The 22989-nt window shown below is 44.3% G+C and overlaps 1 protein-coding gene across 1 annotated transcript in view; it reads left to right on the top strand.

Annotated features, from left to right (window-relative positions):
* ccdc135 (coiled-coil domain containing 135) overlaps positions 1 to 17673 on the top strand; it is a gene marked incomplete at both ends in the record, with an annotated part of 55119 nt that extends 37446 nt beyond the window's left edge. Inside the window, 14 exons of the mRNA XM_083919317.1 lie at positions 183 to 377; positions 476 to 619; positions 865 to 1083; positions 1313 to 1450; positions 3572 to 3641; positions 3771 to 3899; positions 4111 to 4239; positions 5912 to 6114; positions 6961 to 7176; positions 7254 to 7364; positions 14177 to 14287; positions 14866 to 15060; positions 17018 to 17157; positions 17583 to 17673. Coding sequence (XP_083775443.1) covers positions 183 to 377; positions 476 to 619; positions 865 to 1083; positions 1313 to 1450; positions 3572 to 3641; positions 3771 to 3899; positions 4111 to 4239; positions 5912 to 6114; positions 6961 to 7176; positions 7254 to 7364; positions 14177 to 14287; positions 14866 to 15060; positions 17018 to 17157; positions 17583 to 17673 — 2091 coding nt within the window. The remainder of the gene's footprint in view (positions 1 to 182; positions 378 to 475; positions 620 to 864; positions 1084 to 1312; positions 1451 to 3571; positions 3642 to 3770; positions 3900 to 4110; positions 4240 to 5911; positions 6115 to 6960; positions 7177 to 7253; positions 7365 to 14176; positions 14288 to 14865; positions 15061 to 17017; positions 17158 to 17582) is intronic.
* Between the last annotated feature and the right edge of the window lie 5316 nt (positions 17674 to 22989).

Raw genomic sequence — 22989 nt, 5'->3', positions numbered from 1 at the left:
AGTAGCTGTTGGAATCCCAGTTATCATCCTGCTGGCCAAGGGTGTGTGTGTGTGTGTGTGTGTGTGTGTGTGTGTGTGTGTGTGTGTGTGTGTGTGTGTGTGTGTGTGTGTGTGTGTGTGTGTGTGTGTGTGTGTGTGTGTGTGTGTGTGTGTGTGTGTGTGTGTGTGTGTTGCTGTCCCAGCCCAGGTACCTGTTCTCTTCCAGCTCTGTGCTGCAGAGTCAGCGAGCCTCGTGTTTTGAATACGCCACTCTGCTGTGCAGCCTGCTGCTTGGCGCCCACTACGACGCCTACTGCGTCAGCGGCTACGCTGCCAGAGAGATGTGTCTGCTGGACCAGAGCCTGCAGGACTGTCCCCTGCTGGACACTGATGTCCAGGTCAGTGCTGTTCTGGGTCCCACTCTACGTTAAAGCTCTCAGACAGATGGTGGACTCACAGATGTGAATGTGTCTGCTTGTTGTGTTTGCATGAGCAGAGTGTGACCACAAAGCCGCGGCCTCAGGAGAATAAATACACAGTGAAACCTCTAAGGGAGCTGAAGAGTCACTTTCTGACACAGCAGGAGAAGAAGAAACAGGATGCAGAGGCTGCGTTGCTTCAGAAACAAAAACTACAGGAGGTGACATGATTTTCTTACTGTACAACCAACACAGTGTGAGTTTAACTGCACTTATGTTAAAGAGCCATTGTGTTGGCTAAATTCCATTCGTAGGATAGTTATTAGAGAAAAAGTTGTCAAATAACTTATCTAGTAACTGAAACAGTGTAATTCAAAGATAAAAAATTGGCAAATGATTGTCACAAAGATAAAAAATAAGTTCTCTCTCTCACTCCTTTGACCTTTGACCTCTTATTTATGAACAGGAAAGCGAGCAGCGACCCACTGACTCTCTGCGAGGACTGCAGGTGCACTGTTGGGTGCTGGTGCTGTCCGGGAGTCGGAGCGTCCAGGAGAACTTCTTCATCGACCCTCTGACTGGGAGCAGCTACGCTACTGACGATGACAACTTCCTGGGCATCGAGAGCGTGTGGAACAACCTCAACTACTACGTCAACATGCAGGACTGCAAGAACGGCTGCGCTGTGAGTCCACTCCACTCCAGATATATCACATACTACAGATACAGTATATGTGTGTGTATATAGAGGTTTTTTCAGATATCAGATAGAATAGATCTGTAAGTGAGGAACCAACCATGGTTAGACTAAATATATATATATATATATATATATATATATATATATATATATATATATATATATATGCCGTGTGTGTGTGTGTGTGTGTGTGTGTGTGTGTGTGTGTGTGTAGAATATGGCGTATGATCTGGAAGATTTAAGGATGTGGGAGCCAGTCCTGTACGGTGCATACAGCAAAAAGCAGCTGATTCTCAACGTCTTGAAGAAAAAGGAGCGTAAGATGATGAGCAAACTCAGCAAAGATGAGGAGGTATGTGTACATGCGCCCCTGACTAGGGTTGCAAAGGGGCGGAAAATTTGGGAAAATATCTCAAATTGACATTAACATTAGTTAGCCCCGCAAGACCATCCTGTGTATGTTTGAGGAGGTGGTCGGAGCCGTAGGCGCTGTCTGTGACTAATATCGTAGTTTACCACCACCATGTAGGTCTTTTTGAATGGATAGAACCTAGACTCTGTAAAGTGCCTTGAGTACTGAGAAGGGCGCTACATAAATCCAATCCATTATTATTAGAAAATTTGGAGAAGTTTGCCAAGCAACCGAACCAATCAGTGTTGGTTTAGAGGTGGATTTTAAGTGAGGAAACGAGAAGAGAATGTTGAGTGTAAACAACATGGAGGCTTCCACGGATGAGATGAGCAGCTATGGAGCAAGCCGCTCACTAACTCTTTGTTCTCTGGATCCTTCTGTTGAATATGGACCGGGCTCCTGAAATTGGGCCTTTGATCCGTAAATTCACGTTACACAAACGGAAAATATCCTTTACCCACATGTTGTTTACTTTCTGAGCTTTGCCTCCACGCTGTTAGTACGTCACACGCTTCGTTGATCTGATTGGTTGATTTGGCCCGTATGTTTGGGATAGACAGATGATTTATCCAATCAGCAACCAGTAATTTCACCCCTTCCTAAAAGATTTCCAAACCAGAGTTCCCAGAAAAGATATGCGGAGACAATGAGAATCATGAGAATCAAAACATCTGGAGGAGTCTGATTAAACATTTATACCATACATCAAATATACTTATTTACCCTAAAATATCATAAAAAACTTACTTCACCTTACGTAGCCCACAGGGTCAATAATTTGGCTTCAATAGTCCAGAGTTCTAGAAATCCTCTGTGCATGTGATGGAGGAATGCACACATATTCTCAAGTGTACTTGCATGAAATCTGGTTGTTAGATTATGCTAAAATGTATTTCCCCCAACTATATTTAAAATACCTGTGAAGGGCTTCAACTTTGTAAAATCCAGGTTTGTTCATGTTAATTCTCATAAATTCCTGTAAATTCCCATTGAAATTCCTTTGAAAATTCCTGGAATTTTGCGACCCTATTTATGACTGCAGACGGGTCTGACCTAGCCTGGGTATCCCCATCCCCATCTGCCAGCGATTTGAATTCACCCTGCACATGGAAAAGAGCATGTCTATTCTCCCCGTTTCTTGGATCCAATCACCAAGCTGGCTTTTTTCACCTGGCTTCATCTGTTAAACCCAATGACGACAGAGAAGCATCGCAAGCAGTTTTGTGTTTACAATTTGCATTCAACATGGCGGCCACCGAAGCTCAGCAACAACTACCAGTTGATGGAGCTGTCGCTGCAGTTTTAAATGATTGCAGTTTTCTTTGAAAACTGAGCAGAATTACATTACTGCTGGCTGGTTTTGGTAAAAGTTGAATCTACCAGTTAGCCCTGCTGGTGGACAAACTAATGGACTACACTGACAGAATTGTTGATCTGATTGGTTGAAAGACTGCCCAATTGTGTGCAGCCATTTGAACTACGCGCGCCTCTTGTGCAGAAGGAAATGACAGCAGCCTTCACAGACCAACGTGCAATCTCCGGTTGAACTTGGTCTTGGAATAGCCAGGCTAGGTCCGACCTTATGTAGCAGGATTTTATTGTTGTCGTTGTTGTTGTTTAAATGTTTGTTTTTTTATTGAAGGACAGAAACAGGTGTGACAATGTTTCAATGTAGCCAATATGTTTCTTCCTAATGCAGAAGTGTTGAAGTTGCAGGCAGGAGAAGACTGGTGATATTTTGAGTAAAAGGACTCAAAGCAACAGTGACTGTACAGTATCTCCTAAAGAACAGTGTGTGTCTCATGTTCCTTTACACACTGTAGTTTATTTTGACTCTCTCTCACACACACACACACACACACACACACATACACACACACACACACACACACACACACACACACACACACACACACACACACACACACACGCACATGCGAACACGCACTCACACACACACACACACACACACACACACACTGTCCTTCTGACACAAATACTCCTCAGAGCACTGAAGGATTTGACTAACACTGAACATTGTTGTTGTTGTTTGTGTTGAAGGTGGAGGAGCAGCCCCAAGTTTTTGAGATGCCACGGTTCTGGGTCAGTCAAATCACCATTTCAAAGAAAGGTGCAGAAACTCCTTATGAACACCGTTTATCTGATGCAACAGCTACCAGATACCAAACATTAGTGTACACACTCTTTACCTAGCTGCTGTCAAACCTCCAAAAAACACTGCCTCTGCTTTCTGCTTCAGACCTGGAGTCCCGCTGGCCGGGAAGGCAGAAGGTGACTTTCTACAGAAAAGCAAAGCTGGAGAAGTTTGCACCGTACCTCAGGTCAGACGGCCTTGTCACACGTTTGACTACTTACAAAGACGTGGACCGTAAGTGGTTAAAGAGAAACTTCTGCCTAATCAAAAATATATCTTTTCTGTTTTTGTGTGGAGAAGAAATTACAAGAAGTTGTTTAAACAGAGCATCAAACGAGTGTTTATTTAAATTAATATCATTGGAATTTGTGCATAACGTGGTGTGTGTGTGTGTGTGTGCGTGCGTGCGTGCGTGCGTGCGTGTGTGCGTGCGTGCATGTTGAAGGCACTGATGTCGTCATGGTGAAGGAGTGGTATCAAAACAGAAACGACCAGCTGAAGGAGAGGGAGGTCAACAAGATCGATAACTCCACCACTGAGCGCTTCAACCATGGAAGACCTTTCCACCTTTCATGTAAATGACGGTTAAGTGTAGTCACTAAAGATGACTGTTAAGTTTAGTCACTCAAGGACTTGGTTCAGATCAGAAAAAAGTTGGTGGTTTGTCTTAGTTCTTCCAGGACCCTCAAACAATTTCAGTCAAAAGCAACTGCACTTGGTTATTTGTCTAGGAAGACGTTTCACCTCGCATCCAAGAGGCTTCATCAGTTCACTGGTCCAACTAACTGGTGTGGAGATCCAGGTATTTAACCTCTCACAAGGCCGATGATGTCACTGGAACCCTTTCTGCTCCAAGTGCCAACGACCGTCGTTAGAGTGACAGTCGTTGGTGGGAAGTAGGTTTGGACCCGTTAGTGCTCTGTTGGGTCTTAACGACAGTCGTTGGAGTCAAGGAGTGGTCATTTACATCTCAAGGAGAAAGCCCACCCCTTTAATGACAACAATGTCCACATCCTGGATGGAGAGGACAGGTGGTTTGAAAGAGGAAAAGAAGCCATCTATACAAAAGTAGAGAAACCATCGCTAAACAGAGGAAGAGGTCTGAGACACCACTTATCTCCAATTTACAATGCTGCCCTTTCATCCCATCCCAGGAGATTCAACAATCTAACTTCAAAAAACAACTGTTCACAAATGTCCTCCTGCGACTCCAACAGTTAAATATGAAACAAGGTTAAATACCTGGATCTCCACACCAGTTAGTTGGACCAGTCCCAGCATGGTCCTGGTCCTGGTCCATTCCCAGCCTGGTCAGATGCGTACATGAACTGATGAAGTCTCTTTGATGAGAGGTGAAACGTCTTCCTACACAAATAACCAAGTCCAGTTGCTTTTGACGGAAATTGCTTTGGGGATAATGATGACCTGGACAAATGAGAACATTCTTCCAGGACATGAACACTGGTCCTCGAGGTCAAAGTCCTGTGTTTTGGACCAATCAACTACCCTGACCCTCTTCCCTATGGGGATTTTGGCGCTCTGATACTGACTTCCTTCTTCCCTCAGGACGTAATTTCTACCTTAATAAATTTGTGGCTTACATATGAATTACAGTGCATTTGTCATGAACGGTGCGGGAAATAACACTGGGAGACTGGACCCAAATGCAGACACGGACACAGGGTAAAAGTACAAACAAAACGTTTAATATAAACGACAAACAAAACGTGAAACAACTACAGGGTAACAGAAATACTAAGACTAGACGGTCGGAGGGAAACAGGAACGGGGAAACGACGGACCATCAGGGAACAGGACGAGGAAACAGGATCTCGGGATACTACGGAAAGAAACAAAGAAAACAACAATTAATATAACAAACAACGAGAAGCGCGAAACCAACGAACGAGTAACGGGAGCCAATCCGACATAGAGTTTACCAGGGGAAGGATAACAACGGTCTGGCGCTGCATGCCTGTCAGCTCAGGGTCTTTATAGTTGTACAGGTGATTAGCGTAGCAGGCTGCAGCTGGGGGGAACACGCCTACCGGACCTGGACAACAAAACACAAGGGGGAGACACATGCAGGGAAAAACAGACAGAGGGAGACTAACTCACAGAAAAGGGAGAGAGTGGAGCACTGACAGAACCAACTCTTGACAGCATTACTTTTCATATAATAATGTGGACAGCCTGCTGCTCGAACACAGTGAACTCCTGAGTGATGGTGTGTTTTTTCTGCTCAGTTCATAGATTCACATCTCAGAGCGCAGACATGAAGCGTGAGCTGCAGTTCGGCAGCGCTCGCGTTGATGATCTGCAGCGGAGAGTGGAGTCACCCGGTGAAATGACGGAGATGTTTGAGCACCGGAGAGACTTCCTCTACTACCGACACGCCGCCTTTAATCGACTAGATTCTAACATTGATCTGGATAACCTACCACTGCAGGTGAATTTGTTTTGTATTTATTTATTTGTATTGTATTTGTTATTTTATATACTGGTATTTATAAGAATATTTTATACTTTTTTCAATTTTGTTGATTTTGGGCTTTCTTTCGCATGTGCCATCCAGGGTGGGTGAAGAATGGAGGGCAATTTTCACAGACTGAAGGGGCAAGTAAGAGCCCTTTGTCAGGCAGTTGATGAATTGTCATTAGTTTGTGGATAAACATGCATCCTGGAAAAGAGAAAATCTATTTTTCAGTCAAGGAAAATGAGACATTTTCCAGTTTTCCTGCAGCTAAGAGTGAATTGGAGCATTTTACGACCCGGAAATCGTATTTTGAAAGGGTGTTACGTCAGACTCAACAGCCGGATATATCGTTTTATCGATCAGATTTCTGAAAGGGCTGAGTTCTGTTCAGGATCATATTAACAAAGATGTAATTCTTTAAAATGATATAGTTTAATACAGTTTCATCAGTATCCTAGTAGTAGTTTCCAGAAACAGCTGTCCACTGTAGTTTTTATTAGTAAAGGAATAGTGACTTTGTTGTGACTCTTTTCAGTGTATTTGTGTCAGCAGGATGGTGTGTGTGTGTGTGTGTGTGTGTGTGTGTGTGTGTGTGTGTGTGTGTGTGTGTGTGTGTGTGTGTGTGTGTGTGTGTGTGAGAGAGAGAGAGAGTCAAAAAATCAACTATAGTGTGTATGTTCATGTTGATGAAGGAACAACAGTGTGCCTTGATATGTGTGTGTTAAATTGTCATCAACTTTTAAAACTGGACAGAATGCTTGAAAACTGTGTGTGTGTGTGTGTGTGTGTGTGTGTGTGTGTGTGTGTGTGTGTAAATAGAAAGTGGTGGAGCGTTTCCACAGGAACAGGTCCAAACCGGCCAACGAAGATGTGGCCGAGCGAGTGTTCCTATTGGCTCAAAGACGGATCGAGTTGACCTATCACTTGGAGGATCACCGGTTCATCCCTTCAAAGAGGAGCATCGTCAAACCGCGAGAGTCGACGGAGAAAAAGAAGGGCGAGGACTTCACGCCTGACATGGTGTCCAGCTTCCAGGTATGACAAACACACAAAGATGAGCAGGTAGGTTTCACAGCCTTTCAAAATAAATGTGCACCTTGTTTTTGTTGCAGATAGATCCATCTGAGCGGACTCTTACGACCCTTACTCTGTATAAGATACTGGCGGCCCTGTTGAAGGATGAGGAGGAGGTGGTTCTTCAAGTGAAGCAGTCTAAGAAAGAGGTAACTTGAACTAACTGCAGAGCGGAGGAACTTGATTACAAATGACAGACAACAATGTGGAAACCCACCCAACAGAAAAGGTGTTTTTTTTAATTGTGTGTCTGGAAAGGATCTATTGAAATAGACTGTCTGGTCTAACACTTAAGTTTATTAATACCACATGTGTTACAGTCACAACTAGCTAAACATACAAATAAGATCAAATAAAATAGGATAGAATAGCATTAAAACTATATGCATTCAAATACATTTGCTTTAAAGCTATATACAATAGGATAATTTAATTAAATCTATATTCATTAGGATAAATCAGCTTTAAAGTTATATACATTAAAATAAATTAGCTTTGAAGCTATATACACTAGGACAAATCAGCTTTAAAGCTATCTACATTAAAATAAATTAGCTTTGAAGCTATATTCATTAGGATAAATCAGCATTTAAGCTATATACATTAAAATAAAGTAGCTTTGAAGCATTATACATTAGGGTTAAGTCAGCATTAAAGCTATATACATTAAAATAAATTAGCTTTAAAGCTGCAAACATTAAAATTAATTAGCTTTAACGTCATGAACGGTACAGGGATAACACAAAGGTGGACTCAATGCAGACACGGACAAAAAGAAAGTTACAAATTAAACGTTTAATAATACAAACGGAAACAAACTACAGATAATCAAACAACAGACTAACTAAACAAACACGGAAATACAAGAACGGGAACACGAGAAACTACGGAGAGAAAACAGAACACAAAACACGATTAGTATGCTTACAACGGGGAGCGTGAAAATCACTACGAGAAAGGGGATGCCAGTCCGGGGGGAATAGTTTTACCAAGGTTGGGTCGACGACGGTCCGGCGCTGCATACCTGCCAGCTTCAGGCTTTTAAGGTGTTGGAGTAATTAGCTAACAGGCTGCAGCTTTGGAGGCACGCCTACCGGACCTACTGACCGACAGGGAGAAGCACATGCAGGGAAACGCAGACAGAGGGAGACAAACACACACAAGACAAAGGAGAGGGGGGCACTGACAGAACCAGATCTTGACAGTACCCACCCCCCCCCCCCCCCCCCCTCAACTAGCGCCTCCAGGCGCTCTACCGGGCCTTTCGGGGTGAGCCCGGTAGAAGTCCCGGATAAGGGACGGGTCCAGGATGAGAGATCTCGAGATCCAACTCCTCTCTTCGGGTCCATAGCCCTCCCAGTCCACGAGGTACTGAAACCCCCGTCCACGCCGTCGCACGTCCAGGATTGCCCTAACCGTGTAAGCCGGATGGCCATCCACGGCACAGGGGGGTGGTGGGGCGACGGCAGGCGGGCACAACGTGCTGGTGGTGACGGGCTTGATCTGAGAAACATGGAATGTCGGGTGGATCTTGAGGAACACAGGGAGCTTGAGACGAACAGAACTGGGGTTCACGATGGCCTCGACCTCGAAAGGACCAATGAACCGGGGAGCCAGCTTTTTAGAAGAGATACTCAGGGGAATGTCTCGAGAGTTCAACCAAACCTTTTGACCAGGTCGGTACTTGGGTGCGGGGATGCGATAACGATCCGCCATCCTCCGATTCTGCTCTGCCGTACGGAGTAGCCCCCCGCGGGTCTCCCTCCAAATCCGACGCACTCTGGGGAGATGGTGCTGGACGGATGGCACGGCTATCTCTGCTTCCTGGGTCGGGAACAGAGGAGGTAAGTAACCCAAAGACGCCTCCAAGGGGGACATACCTATAGCGGTGCTGGTTAGGGAGTTGTGGGAGTACTCGACCCAGGAAAGCTGCAAAGACCATGAAGAAGGGTTGCGCGCACAGATGCAACGAAGGGCAGTTTCTAAATCCTGGTTCGCCTGCTCGGTCTGACCATTTGACTGGGGGTGGAAACCAGAGGATAAGCTGACCTTGGCAACTAATGCTTGGCAGAAAGCCTTCCAGACCCGGGAGGTGTATTGAGGACCACGGTCGGAGACGATGTCTGCAGGTATTCCATGGAGGCGGAATACGTGGTCCACGAGGATCAGGGCAGTCTCCATGGCAGATGGCAGCTTAGGTAGGGGAACAAAATGCACCATTTTGGAAAAACGATCCACAATCGTCACAATGGTGTCTTTATCTTGAGACATGGGAAGTCCGGTAACAAAATCCAGGGCGATGTGTGACCATGGTCGACCAGGAACCGGGAGAGGTTGCAGAAGACCAGCAGGAGGTCGATGGGAAGCCTTCCCTCGAGCGCAGACGGTGCAGGCCAAAACAAACTGCTTGGTATCTGGTACCATAGAGTTCCACCAGAAGTGGCGACGAAGAAGATTCAGAGTTCTGGTGATTCCCGGATGACAGGAGAGCCGTGACGAGTGTCCCCACTGGAGTACCTGAGAGCGAACACTGGAAGGAACAAACAGGCGTCCTGGTGGTCCACCACCAGGATCAGGATGTGAGCGTTGCGCCTGCCTGACCGTGGCCTCGATCTCCCAGGTTAATGCTGCCATAACACAAGACGAAGGGACGATGTTCTCTACACCGCACTCCTCCTCCTCGGCAGGTCCAAACTGCCGCGAGAGTGCGTCAGGCTTGATATTCTTGCTCCCTGGAATGTAGGTCAAGGTAAAGTTAAATCTTCCGAAAAACAGGGCCCACCTGGCTTGACGTGAGTTGAGTCTTTTGGCTGTCTGTATGTAGGCCAAATTCTTATGGTCAGTCCAGACCACGAATGGAACCTCCGCCCCCTCCAGCCAATGACGCCACTCCTCCAGTGCTAGTTTGACAGCTAGTAGCTCACGGTTTCCGACATCGTAGTTTCTCTCTGCCGGGGATAGTTTCTTGGAGAAAAAGGCACAAGGGTGAATCTTGTTGTCGGAAACCGCTCGCTGGGACAAGACTGCCCCCACCCCTAGGTCAGAAGCGTCCACCTCAACGATGAATTGGAGACCAGTGTCTGGTTGCACGAGAACAGGGGCGGAAGAAAAACGCTTCTTAAGGGCCAAGAATGCACTGTTAGCAGCAGGGGACCAGAAAAATGGAGTGGAGGGAGAGGTTAATCTGGTCATGGGGGAAACTACCTGACTGTAGTTGCGAATGAACCGGTGGTAGAAGTTGGCAAAACCCAGAAACCTCTGAAGGTGTTTGCGAGAGGTAGGTGTGGGCCACTCTGTCACAGCCGTGACCTTGGCAGGGTCAGCCCTAACCTGTCCGCTCTCGACAATGTACCCCAAGAAAGCCACGGACAAAACATGAAATTCACATTTCTCGGCTTTGACGAACAAACGGTTCTCCTGAAGACGCTGAAGAACCTGACGAACGTGCACCACGTGCTCATTCAAGTCCTTAGAGTAAATCAGGATATCGTCTAAATACACAAAAACTGAGCGGTTGAGCATGTCCCGAAGAATGTCATTAACTAACGCCTGAAATACAGCCGGGGCATTAGTTAAGCCAAAAGGCATGACGAGGTACTCAAAGTGACCCAGTGCCGTGTTGAACGCCGTTTTCCACTCGTCCCCCTCCCTCACCCTCACAAGGTGATAAGCATTACGGAGGTCGAGTTTGGAAAAAACGGTAGCGCCATGCAGCGGCTCGAAGGCGGTGTTGATCAATGGTAGCGGGTACTTATTCTTAACGGTGATATTATTAAGTCCCCGGTAATCTATGCAGGGACGCAGGGATTTATTCTTTTTGGCTACAAAGAAGAACCCTGCTCCCAGTGGAGACGACGAGGGACGGATAATCCCTGATTTAAGTGAGTCATTTATGTATGTTTCCATTGACTCCTGGTTGCTGGAATCGCTATTAGCTCTGATGATCAAACACAGACATGATTTCACTGGATAACTGTTGGAACGAAGCCTGCCGAGTCAGGGGATTGTTCCAAAACGCAGCTCCCCAGGCTCGAGCCCTACCGGACAACAACCCCAGCACATATGCTATCTTGGTGCAGTCGTTAGCATATGTGCGGGGCTGCTGACTGAACACCAGAGAGCACTGGAAAAGGAACATTCAACACTCACCCAGTGTTCCACAGTAACGCTCTGGTGCCGGTACATAGGGCTCACGAGGTAAGAGAGTACTCACAGCAGTAGCGGGTGACTCAGCATTCACGGGAGCAGCAAGGACAGGTCTCACCTGGCTCGACTCCAGACGAGAGACGCAGGCAGTCAACTGACTGAGAGTCTCCAGAATTCCTTGCAGCGTCTGAGAATGTTTACCGAGGAGTAAACCCTGAGAAGAAACCGCGTGACGCACGGAAAAACCCGGGGGTTCGGTTTCCATGTCCGCGGAGTCCATGTTATGGCCGGACCGTTCTGTCATGAACGGTACAGGGATAACACAAAGGTGGACTCAATGCAGACACAGACAAAAAGAAAGTTACAAATTAAATTAATTAAACGTTTAATAATACAAATGGAAACAAACTACAGATAATCAAACAACAGACTAACTAAACAAACACGGAAATACAAGAACGGGGAGACGTCGGGAGATCGGGAGACGGACGGGAAAACGGGAACACGAGAAACTACGGAGAGAAAACAGAACACAAAACACGATTAGTATGCTTACAACGGGGAGCGTGAAAATCACTACGAGAAAGGGGATGCCAGTCCGGGGGGGAATAGTTTTACCAAGGTTGGGTCGACGACGGTCCGGCGCTGCATACCTGCCAGCTTCAGGCTAGCTAACAGGCTGCAGCTTTGGAGGCACGCCTACCGGACCTACTGACAGACAGGGAGAAGCACATGCAGGGAAACGCAGACAGAGGGAGACAAACACACACAAGACAAAGGAGAGGAGGGCACTGACAGAACCACATCTTGACATTTAAAGCTTTATACATAGAATAAAAAACTTTAATTAAATTCAATTTTATTTCTAATGTCAAATCATAACAAAAGTTATCTCAGGACACTTTACAGAGTAGGTTAAGACCACACTCTATGACTTATTTATGATTTACAGAGACAACAATTTCCCCGTAGAGTAGGTGGCAACGAAAACCTTCCCTATAACAGACAGGAACGACGGACAGACCCAGCTCTGTGAAGGACGGACATCTGTCTGCACCGGTTGGGGAGGAAGAAAAGGAGAGAGAAAGAGAGAAAAGACGGACAGATGGACAGAGAGAGACAAAGACAGACTCAAAGACAGAGACACTTCCAGAGATGCAAGCATCCAAAGAGTAACAGTAACTATAATAATATCTATAGTAATCTGAATATGACGTATATGTTATGGCAATTAATACAGCAGAATGGTAGAAACAACCACAGCTAAGGTTATAGAAAATGACAATGATAATAATTATGGTTGTAAAAATGATCAATGATGAGTAGTGGTAATAACAGCTGTGATAGAGCCAGACATACCACTGATGGTGTTTTTATGGCTACAAGTTTTATAGTTTATAAGACTAGTGATAGTATATATGAGTAACAGTAATAATAGCAGCAGGAAGCGTCATGCAGGACCACGGCAGCAGGCACCACCACAATCAGCAGAGACCTGCGAGACGACAAAGCACAAACAACTCTGGGGAAGAAGTTGAATTAATAACATGCATTGATGAGACATGAATGATACAGACAGAGAGGAGAGAAGCTCAGAGTATCAGGAACAGGATTATCCCCCGGCAGACTAGGCCTATAGCAGCATCATTAAGCTGAACAAAATCATCTTAAAAATAATAACATTGCTAAGGGCTCATAAGCCCTAGCTGTAAGCTTTATCAAAGAGGAAAGTTTTAAGTTTACTCTTCAATATGGGGACAGTGTCTGCCTCCCGAATAACACTTGGGAGTTGGTTCCAGAGGAGAGGAGCTTGGTAGCTGAACTTTACACCTTTCCCAGATATGTATATGCAGTATTTACACAAGTGAGTAGCATTATGTAGCATGTAGTATGAATCGTACAGAGATGATTATTTTGCATGTAATGATGAAACCATGGTAACATTCCAGATGTTAAGTATAGAATAGAATAGAATTACTTTAATGATCCCAGACTGGGAAATTATTTTGTAACAGCAGTAGTGAGTCAGCAAATAAAAACTTTGTACATAACATAAATAGAATCCAATATATACATAGTGTATATATATACAGTGCACAGTGTGCTATTAACAAAAAACAATAATAATATATACAACAAAATATGCAAAATATACTATAACAATAATAATATATACAAAACAAAAACAAAACAGTAGAGAGAGCAGAGTTCTCTGTGAGAGGTGAGAGAGTTATTATAAAAAGTGATGGATTGTGGCAGGAAAGATTTCCTGTATCTGTTGCTACAACAGCGAAGCTGAAGCAGCCTTCTGGAGAAGGTGCTCCGCTGTCTTTCCAGTGTGAGTTGGAGAGGGTAGATAGGATTATCCATGATGGATAACAGTTTTTTCAGTGTCCTCCTCTCCACCACAGCCTCCAGAGTGTCCTGTTTGCAGCCAATCGCAGAGCCAGCCCTTATTAAATTATGTCAAATTTTAATTATCATTAAAACCATGATTTGATTTGATTATAGCGCTTTGGAAAACCTCACAGTAAATACTGTCCGGCAGCATAAACTAAAGTTAGCAACAGTGTCCCAGGTGCAGGAGCAGCGTTGATGGGTGATGACGTTTTGTTCACCATCACAAACCCTTCTTCATCTTCATTTTCTCTGTCCCTCCAAGTTATGACAGCTAACTGAAATAATGTTTGACTAACGTTCGAATCACATGTTTACATGATGCAACCAGTGTACATTTAATATTCCATGGTTCTCTAAGGACCGAAACAAACTGTATCCCTCTCGATGGACAATAAAGTTGACTCTGCTCCTCCAGGTGAGAGACATCGTGGCCTGCAGAGCGCAGGAGGAGGAAGACGTTCAGCTTTATGTTAACCCATGGACAACAGCCGGAGCCACCAAGGCTCGCAACCAGAGACTGGAAATGGTGAGTCTTGGTTGAACAATACCTTGTACAAATACAACAAAACTATGAGTTAGCTATGTCTGTGTAACCGCTACAATGTGCAGAACTGTTTCCTTACTCACCCTACTGTACTATTTACGTATAAGAGATGTTCTGATACCAGTTTTTCCTTCCCAGTACCAGTTCAGATACATGGATCTGTAAACTATTAACTGAATATGATATGACTGCTATGATTGTTTTATAGCCTGGCTCAGATTGAACTCTTTGTAAAACATGACCAAATACATAGGGAGAATGACTGCAAAGGAACTTTATTGCATTATCTTGCTTAACAGTTAGTTAAAGCAGGAAAAGAACATCAATAAACTCCTTTAAAGTTGATGTTTTTCGGGGCAAAATGATGTGGTATCGAATTGAAGCATAGACTTACTCACGGACACCAAAAAAGTTGTCTAGGAGTAAATGTGTACATGGTATTTAACTGAGTATTATATTAATTCAAAACTGCTGTAAGCCAAAAACTGTCTGGCAAAATTAGTTCAGCACAACAATCGTAGGAAAGCACAAACATTCGGGTCTTTCTCTGCTTGTTGCAGGAGCGCCTGGCGGTGGAGGAGCAGAGGTGGCTGCAGGAGAGAGAGAAGGACATCCTGGCTCCCCTCCTGATCCGGCTTGATAACGCAGAGACCCTTAAGGCTGAAGACGCCAAAAAAATCCACCAGGACTGTTTGGCTGAGTTTAAACAGAGACTGGTAGAGCACGCCAACATCATTCAGGAGCGCTATGAAAAGGTACAGCACAAGCTTACCCATGGTGATTATTAAATCTCATTTTTTCACGAAATGATGTGTAACGTATAGCAGACTGTATGTCACAGGTTCTGCTTTCGTTTCCACTGTTCTCGGCCAGCTTTGAAGAAGAGTTCCTGGAACTAAAGTTGGGCGCTGCACAGAGGCGTGAATGGATTACTGAACTGGCCCAAAGACACATACTGTATGGTCAGGGGTCCTGACTCACAAAATGTTGCTGAAAAAAAAACAACACTACAAAAAGGCATAAATGACCATAAAGACACACAAAGGACTTCAAATAGATGCAAAACCAACACAAAAAAAGATGCAAAATTACTAAAGAACAGATCACAAAGGTGCAAAACAACTTCAAAGAGATCCAAATGACCACAACAAAAGTAAAATTACTAAAAATAGATTCAAAACCATTACAGTGACATGTAAAATGAGTAAAAGTTGACTCTTTGAGACACAGTAAAGTCTCTGCAGCTAATCGTGGGACATCTAAGCGGCAAAACTAAAAACTGTAGTTATAAACTTAAGAGGAAACACAACTAAACTTCTAACAGATCTGTGTAACCAGTCTGACAGTTTCTGCCTAAATTCTATCAAACTTTCTGTTCAACCTACAAATATAAATGATGGTTTAATGTTTAGAGTTAATTTAATGGTGTTAAACTAAAGTTGAACTTTTTATCTTTGTTACCATGTATTGTTTTAACGGCCTGATTTAGCTTTGTGTTTACAAGAGTCATCAAAAGGACGCTAACACCAGTGAATTAGCCTTGTGCTCGTCTTGGCCCTAGTCGGACTTGGACACCCTGATGTCCTCGCTGTAAACACTGAGAGCTGCTGGTCGTCCACATTAACATCAATGTTGTCGAAACATCTAGGACCATACTTCAGTCCTTCACAATAAAAGTCCATGCTTTAACAGCTCAAAATACAGTATACCGTAAAGTCTTCTTCATTTCCATTTTTAATGTAAACCACCACCTGAGCCGCTCAGGCTGAGCATTGCCCTAACATTCTTACTGCTTTCTCTCATCAAAGTCCCTTTATTTACAAATTAGACGTATACGTAAATGTCCATGTACAAATATGAAGGTAGTGGAAGTAGATGTTTAAATAAATTCTACTTGCACTTCGGTGGCGACTGCCCAGTAAAAGCACCACGTAAAGACCAGAAACTGCGGCAGACCGGATCCGTCTAAATATGGATAATACCAGCGAACGAGGTCCAACTGGTGATACATTAGCTTCTGAAATAATCAGAGTTACTGTCTTTGTACAGCAGCTCTGCTCTGTTCATGTAATTTCATATTTTCCTCATTAATGATGTTTTATTTCACCCAGTATTAATTAGAATGTTAACTTTTCAGAGCTGCTCGATCTGCGGTTTAATCTCGGGGCCGTGTTTATAACTGCGATCTGTGAATCACTGATCTTCTGAATAATGGGAACTTTAAATAGCGGGGGGGGGGTGCCCCAGATACCAAGGCACCAACAAAGTGCCTGACCACACCTAATTTTAAGACCAGCACACCCGTGGGTGCACAAATGGGCGCAAGTGCGTTTGCTACCTACACAACATGGGCGTGAAAATGACAACTGCGTCCGTCTGACACTAGCAATAAAAGTTGCGGTGTGGGCAGCTTTGCACCGATTGGAATATGGAAGCTTTTATTGGACAACATTATCTGTAAAAGCACAGCAATGTTGTAAATCCACAGAGTATTATTCACATGTATTTGATTGATTCATTCATTTATTCATCTTTAACCGCTAACCCTATTACAACTGGTTTTGTCTGCTGCGTTGTGTTTATCTGAAGGTCGAATATTCTACAGACGTTTTCCTAAAGAGACAAGCTGTGTGTGTATATGTGTGTGTGATCTATAATATATCATACAGCTGATAAAGGGAAAATAACATGTTCACAAAAATGTGTGTTCAGGAGACTGAGGAGCTGCGGAGCAAACAGCAGTGGTACCAGAAGAACCAGCCCAACATTACCAAGCCGCAGGAGACCGAGTACCAGGACTACTGCTCTGAGAAAATACTACGAATACATGTCGCCAAGAAACGCCTCAACATGTACACACACACACACACACACACACAGATGTCAGTCAAGTCCACAAAATGTTAGACTGATGAGATTTAACCATTTGATATCCTATAATGATACAAAAGTATTAATTATCGCAGAAATTGAACAGAAATTGAACAGAAATTAACAGCGTGTGTGTGTGTGTGTGTGTGTGTGTGTGTGTGTGTGTGTGTGTGTGTGTTTGTGCGTGTGTGTTCCAGGCACAAGGAAGCGGCTCCTCAGAAGTACCAAACTCTTGATCTGAAGCTGAAACGAGACCTTCGACTGGCTCCTCACCTACTCCACTCTTTTTAGATCCTTTGAGGAGAGTGTGAAATTGTATTTTTCTCTTCTCTTTCGCACATGCCTATTTTATTTAATTTTGTGTTTCGTGTCTTTATTTTACGGCCTATCTGTGTTCGATGATCAGCCTGCGGCTGCACAGTGCTACCTTTGTGCGTCTGTGGCCTTGGGACTGTGGTGTGTACTGTGAAGAGAGGAAACTGGACCTGTTTCTGTAAAACAAAATCATATAAAAACATATTGTAAAAAAATAGGTATAATGCATCTATGTTCTAAATTCAGAGGTGCGCAGTTTTGTGCAGAAGTTCACAGTATAAAATATAGAGTTATGAATGAATACAATAAATAACTAGAAGTGCACTGGGAAAGCGTAGACCTCAACAAAGGTCCTGTCCTGTCTCTCAGTGTTAATGCAGTGAAGTTTACTAGTCGGGAACTCATTTTCAAATGATTCTGACACCACATGGATGCTCAAATGTTAACAATGTTAACAACAGTGAAAGATAATGATTGTCTCTGTGTGTGTGTGTGTGTGTGTGTGTGTGTGTGTGTGTGTGTGTGTGTGTGTGTGTGTGTGTGTGTGTGTGTGTGTGTGTGTGTGTGCGCGTGTGCGCGTGTGTGTGTGTGTGTCCGAGAATCAGACCAGTCGTTTTTCTGTGATCCTGCTGACAAAGAGATGACAAAAAAATGACTTGGCAGAGGTAATAATATAATGAATAATAAAGTATATTATATAGATCACATTTTAAACACAAAGGCAATTCAAAGTAATTAAAAACAGAAAATACGGTATAAAACATCAAAGTAACATACAAGTTAAAAGAACAAAGGTCTTTTTAAAGTCAAGTAAAAGATAAAAACTGAAATCAGTCAGAGTGAATTAAAGTGTTGGTTCAAAGGAACTAAATGCTGCTTCATGTTCAGGTTTGATTGTGATTGAGCTGCAACTAATGATTTTTTTTCATGTCAATTAATGTGTAGATCAGTTTCTCGATTAATTGTTGTTCGGTCTTTAAAGCCCAAGATGCGTCAAATATATTCAATTTACTGTCACAGAGAGAAACCAGGATAAAATTCGCATTGAAGAAGCTAAAATTAGACTTTTTTTTTCTTTTAAAGATTAATCGATCATCAAAATAATTGGCGATCAATTTAATAGTTAACTAACAAATCGATGAATTGGCTCATTAGTGATGTGTCAGTGAAAGAGCCGTCTCTTAAGTGAACGATGGGAGCCGGCTCCCATCCATGAGCATTTTTTTTTTTTTTAAGATTTTGGCAGTTTTCAAGCCTTTCATGCATGCAGCAAAGGGCCGCAGGTCAGAGTTGAACCCGCGGCCGCTGCTCTAACCACTCAGCCACTGACCTCCCCATTTTTTTATTTTTGTTAAGTAATACAGGGCACAATAATATGATGATCTCTGTGCTACGAGTGATCCCATAGACATGGATAAAAATGGATGTAGCCTCTTCGCCGGGGCCCGTTCTCTCAACTTGATCCAATCATATTCACCTCTGGGAGCTGCAGACTGTGACTCCGCCTCATTTCCTCTTACCAAAAAAGGGCATGTATGTGACGTTGGGGGGAGGGAGATACGTCCATCTGGCTGACGTTTACAGAATTTGCCACATTAGCTCACATTAGCCCCACGGCCCGGGAGCTAGGCTAACAGAACACACTACTAGATAAACGGGAGTGGGAGTCCCGTGTCTCTAGCAGAGACTACACCGGCTGTGATATAAAATAAAGCTTTGAAAAAAAAAAAAAAAACTCCGGCTCCAGGAGTGAAGTGCAGGCAGCCAGCATTTATGATCTCTGATTTAAACTGATATTCAACACAGTCCCATGCTCACAGACTGTAAAACACCGACCCTCATGGCCCGAATCCTCCCACCGCTCCAGATTATCAACTAGGCTCTGAGGAGAAGTGAGGGCCAGAGGCTAGCTGTCACTCAAGAGGCCACGCCCCTAATTATTCATACACTTTAACCTCCAATAAAATAAAAACTAGTCTGGTCCAAAGAAATGTACCCCTCTCAGTGTTGTCATGGAGATATGACCTAAACATACAGACTAGAATGTTCTTTTGTCCCAGGCCTTTAACAGGTTTGATGATGTTGTGAAAACGGTCTGTTTAACATGGGGGTCAATGAGAAACTGCTCTGTTATGAAACCTGCCCCTACTGGACACTCAGAGAACTGATGTTTTTGGAGCTTCCTGATTGGATCAACCAGGAAGTGGCTGTGGGCGGGGCTTGGGTTATAGACATATTGGCCCTCATTTATCAAACGAACGTACGGCAGAAAAACACTATCAATTTGGACGTGAGCGGGAGCTACGATCAAATCTCACGTCAGGTCTGAGATCGTGTACGCAAATTTCAGCCTGTGTATTTGCGGTGCAGCGCAGCAAAATCTGGCTGAAAATAATTAACAAACCTCAGCTGTCATTAAGCATAAGCAGTCACATATAAAGAACATAACAAAACGGATTCTTAAAACAAATTAAAAAGAAAAAAAATTGTGGTCGGAGCAATTGATTGTACTCGTGTGTCTGAAGGCACCATCCATGAATGATTACGCATTCATCAATCGCCAAAACTACCACTCGATAAATGTACAGGTGATTTGTGATGCCAAGCTATCGCTTTTAAACGTGGTGACCAGGGGACACACACGATTCTTTTATATTTCAAAACAGCTCGGCTCCAGCCCCCCGCGACCCCGACAGGGACAAGCGGTTGAAGATGAATGAATGAAAAGGAAAGCGCACTGCAGAGCAAAAGTCATCTCCTCAGTTAGTGGCTACCCTCGATAAATTGCATTAAATCAAACAAGGTATCAGATGATTAACATTTTGGTATGGTTCTTCTAGGTGACAAAGGTTATCCTCTAACGGAATACCTAATAACCCCGCTGGCAACCCCGCTACAGAGCAGGAGCGCAGGTTCAGCAGTGCGCACACACGCACAAGGGTCACGGTGGACTGCTGCTTCGGGTTGACTGCCTCCGTTATTCTTTTCCATACAGCGTTTTAATGGGCCCCTTTTATTCCACTCTTAAGACTGCCAAAAAGCACATCTTTATTTTGCTCCATCTCGGATGTTAGGATGCCGATCTCTGTCGGAAAAGTTTCTTTTCTTCCCAGTGTTTGACCTCAGTGGGCGAGGCCTCCGAACCAGGAATATTTAAGGGCATAACATGTTAATGACGATCGAATTCAGCCGCCGCATTTATCAAGGCCCGCTCATTCGTATGCTGAGATTGGTCAGATACGAATGTTTCATAAATCGCACAAGGGTCCTGTCCTACGACCAATTCTGTGATCCGATCTGCGCCCGTTTTCACGCAAGATTGATAAATGCATGCAGCGACAGAACGTCACATGCATGCTGTGCAACCAATCACGTGAGAATAGACAAGGATCATACCACCAATCAGGGGGGGGGGGGGGGGGGGGTCGTGGTCAGGGGTGCAGATCTGGCCCTTATTTATCAAGCTTCTTAGAATTCCTCCAAAAAAATTCTTCGCTAAAAGCTGCACTTCAAAGTCAGTCATCAAGCGTCTTACTCACACTTTCAGCGAGGTGTAGGACTGAATCTGAAGTCTCTAAGAGCTGAATTACGACAGTACTTTATGCTGTAAACGGAATTTTAGGTGACGTCACTTCCGTGTCCATAGAAATGACCAATCACGGAAGGGAATCCCTTTGTTTAAGAGTAAAGAAATATCTTAGAAAGGCAAGTTCAGCCCAATGCCCACCAGCCATGATAAAAAAAACAGGGAGGACAGAACCAATCAAATCCACGCTTCTCCAGCCTTCTGCCATCCCTCAGCAGCTGACTGAGAAAAAGTGCTATCACGTTCTCTCCAAAAGCAGAACTGAAATGGCAGCATTCAAGGCAAAGACTTAAGCACAGGTGCAGAAGTTGTGCAGCGCGTACCCGGAGAAGATAACCCCAGCATCTCTGGGTTGAACGGCGGCCAGGATCCAGCTGCGATCAAGCTTGAGTTGCTTTCAAAAGGGTGAGTTCACTAATTATTTGTCACAACTCTATGGGGATATTGTGCTGCAGCCTAGGTGTGTTTTGATGAAAGATATGTGCGTTATTGTTGTTGGATATTTGCCAGGCTACTGTTCAGTAAATGTCTAAAATGTGTGTTTGTTCAAACCATAACAACAGTAGACCCATTTCTGATATTTCAGTTTTCAGTTTGGATGGAGATGCGTTAGGAGAGTCTCCTGTATTTCCGAAACGCACTCTCCCTGTGCTTTTGATTCGGTGCAGCTAGGCCCAAGCACTGCGTGCAGCAGGCATCAATCAAGTAGTCGGTGAAAAAGAAAAAAAGAACTTAAGTTGATCACTTCTTGAGCATGCCGTCTCTTTTGTTTTTCAGGCCGAGGTGAGTGACTGCGGCCCAGCAGAGTAGACAGATGATCTGCAGACATTGCAGAGACAATAAATCTCGCATCAGTGCCGTCCCCTGCTGGATACCCCTAACCACGTTGGACACCGGAGGTCTCTGAAATACCTGGGAGAGTAGGAGGGATTCTTAAACTTAAGAAAGTTGATACATAGCTTAGAGTCTCGCCATGTCATTCAAAAAGTATTGCACATGGAATCATTGACTGTCTTTCTTATTTATTAGTATCACTGTTTACTGAACTGTTATATTAGTAAATCATCATTTTAACTGTTATATTAGTAAATCATAATTTTACTGAACTGTTATATTAGTAAATCATCATTTACTGAACTGTTATTGTTATGGTGCACAACAGAGGTTGAACCCAAATGCACGACTTGACTCAGGAGATTCAGTTCGAGGTGATATTTATTGTGATCGCGTGAAAGTACCACGGTGCAGGAAGAAGTAATGGCGTGCAGGGAGGGGTCCCGGGGTTCCACGAGGAGTGCTGGTGGTGCTGGGTGAAAACGTGGTGATCTCCCCTCGTAATGGTGGAGCCGCGTTTCAACGCGGTCTGCGTCGTGCAGGTCGAAAGCTTCCCCAAGATGGAGGTCGGGTGGCTGTAGTGACCGGCAGTGGCAGGAGGAGACGAACAGGCGTGGAAGCAAGCAGGCAGGCGGGCAAGCAGGATTAACGCTCAGGCAGAGAGTATGAACTGGCAACGAGTGGCTGGAATCCGGAGGTTATATGGAGCGGTTGATTAGTGGGATGAGATGCACCTGGCTCCACCTGCTGGTGAGAGAAGACCACTCCCATGCACAACACTGACAGGGAAGGGGAGAGACGAGGATCAAAACATTTACAGAGCAGACACAACGGAGAGGAGGGGATGCCAAGATGTAGATCATGACAGTACCCCCACTCCAAGGCTTGTTAAAACTCCCGGAGGAATGAAGGGTCCAGGATGAGACTTCTGGCGATCCAGCTCCTCTCCTCAGGGCCATAACCCTCCCAATCTGACAGGTATTGGAAACCCCTACCCCTGCGTCGGACGTCCATAATCCTCCGAACAGTGAACGCGGGATGTCCATCAATGAGCCGGGGGCGACGGAAGGAGGGCATA

The sequence above is a fragment of the Echiichthys vipera genome, assembly GCF_963691815.1.
Source record: "Echiichthys vipera genome assembly, chromosome: 9".
NCBI classification, from domain to species: domain Eukaryota; kingdom Metazoa; phylum Chordata; class Actinopteri; order Perciformes; family Trachinidae; genus Echiichthys; species Echiichthys vipera.
The sequence above is the reverse complement of the archived record's forward strand: the minus strand, read 5'-3'. Positions and strand labels throughout refer to the sequence as shown.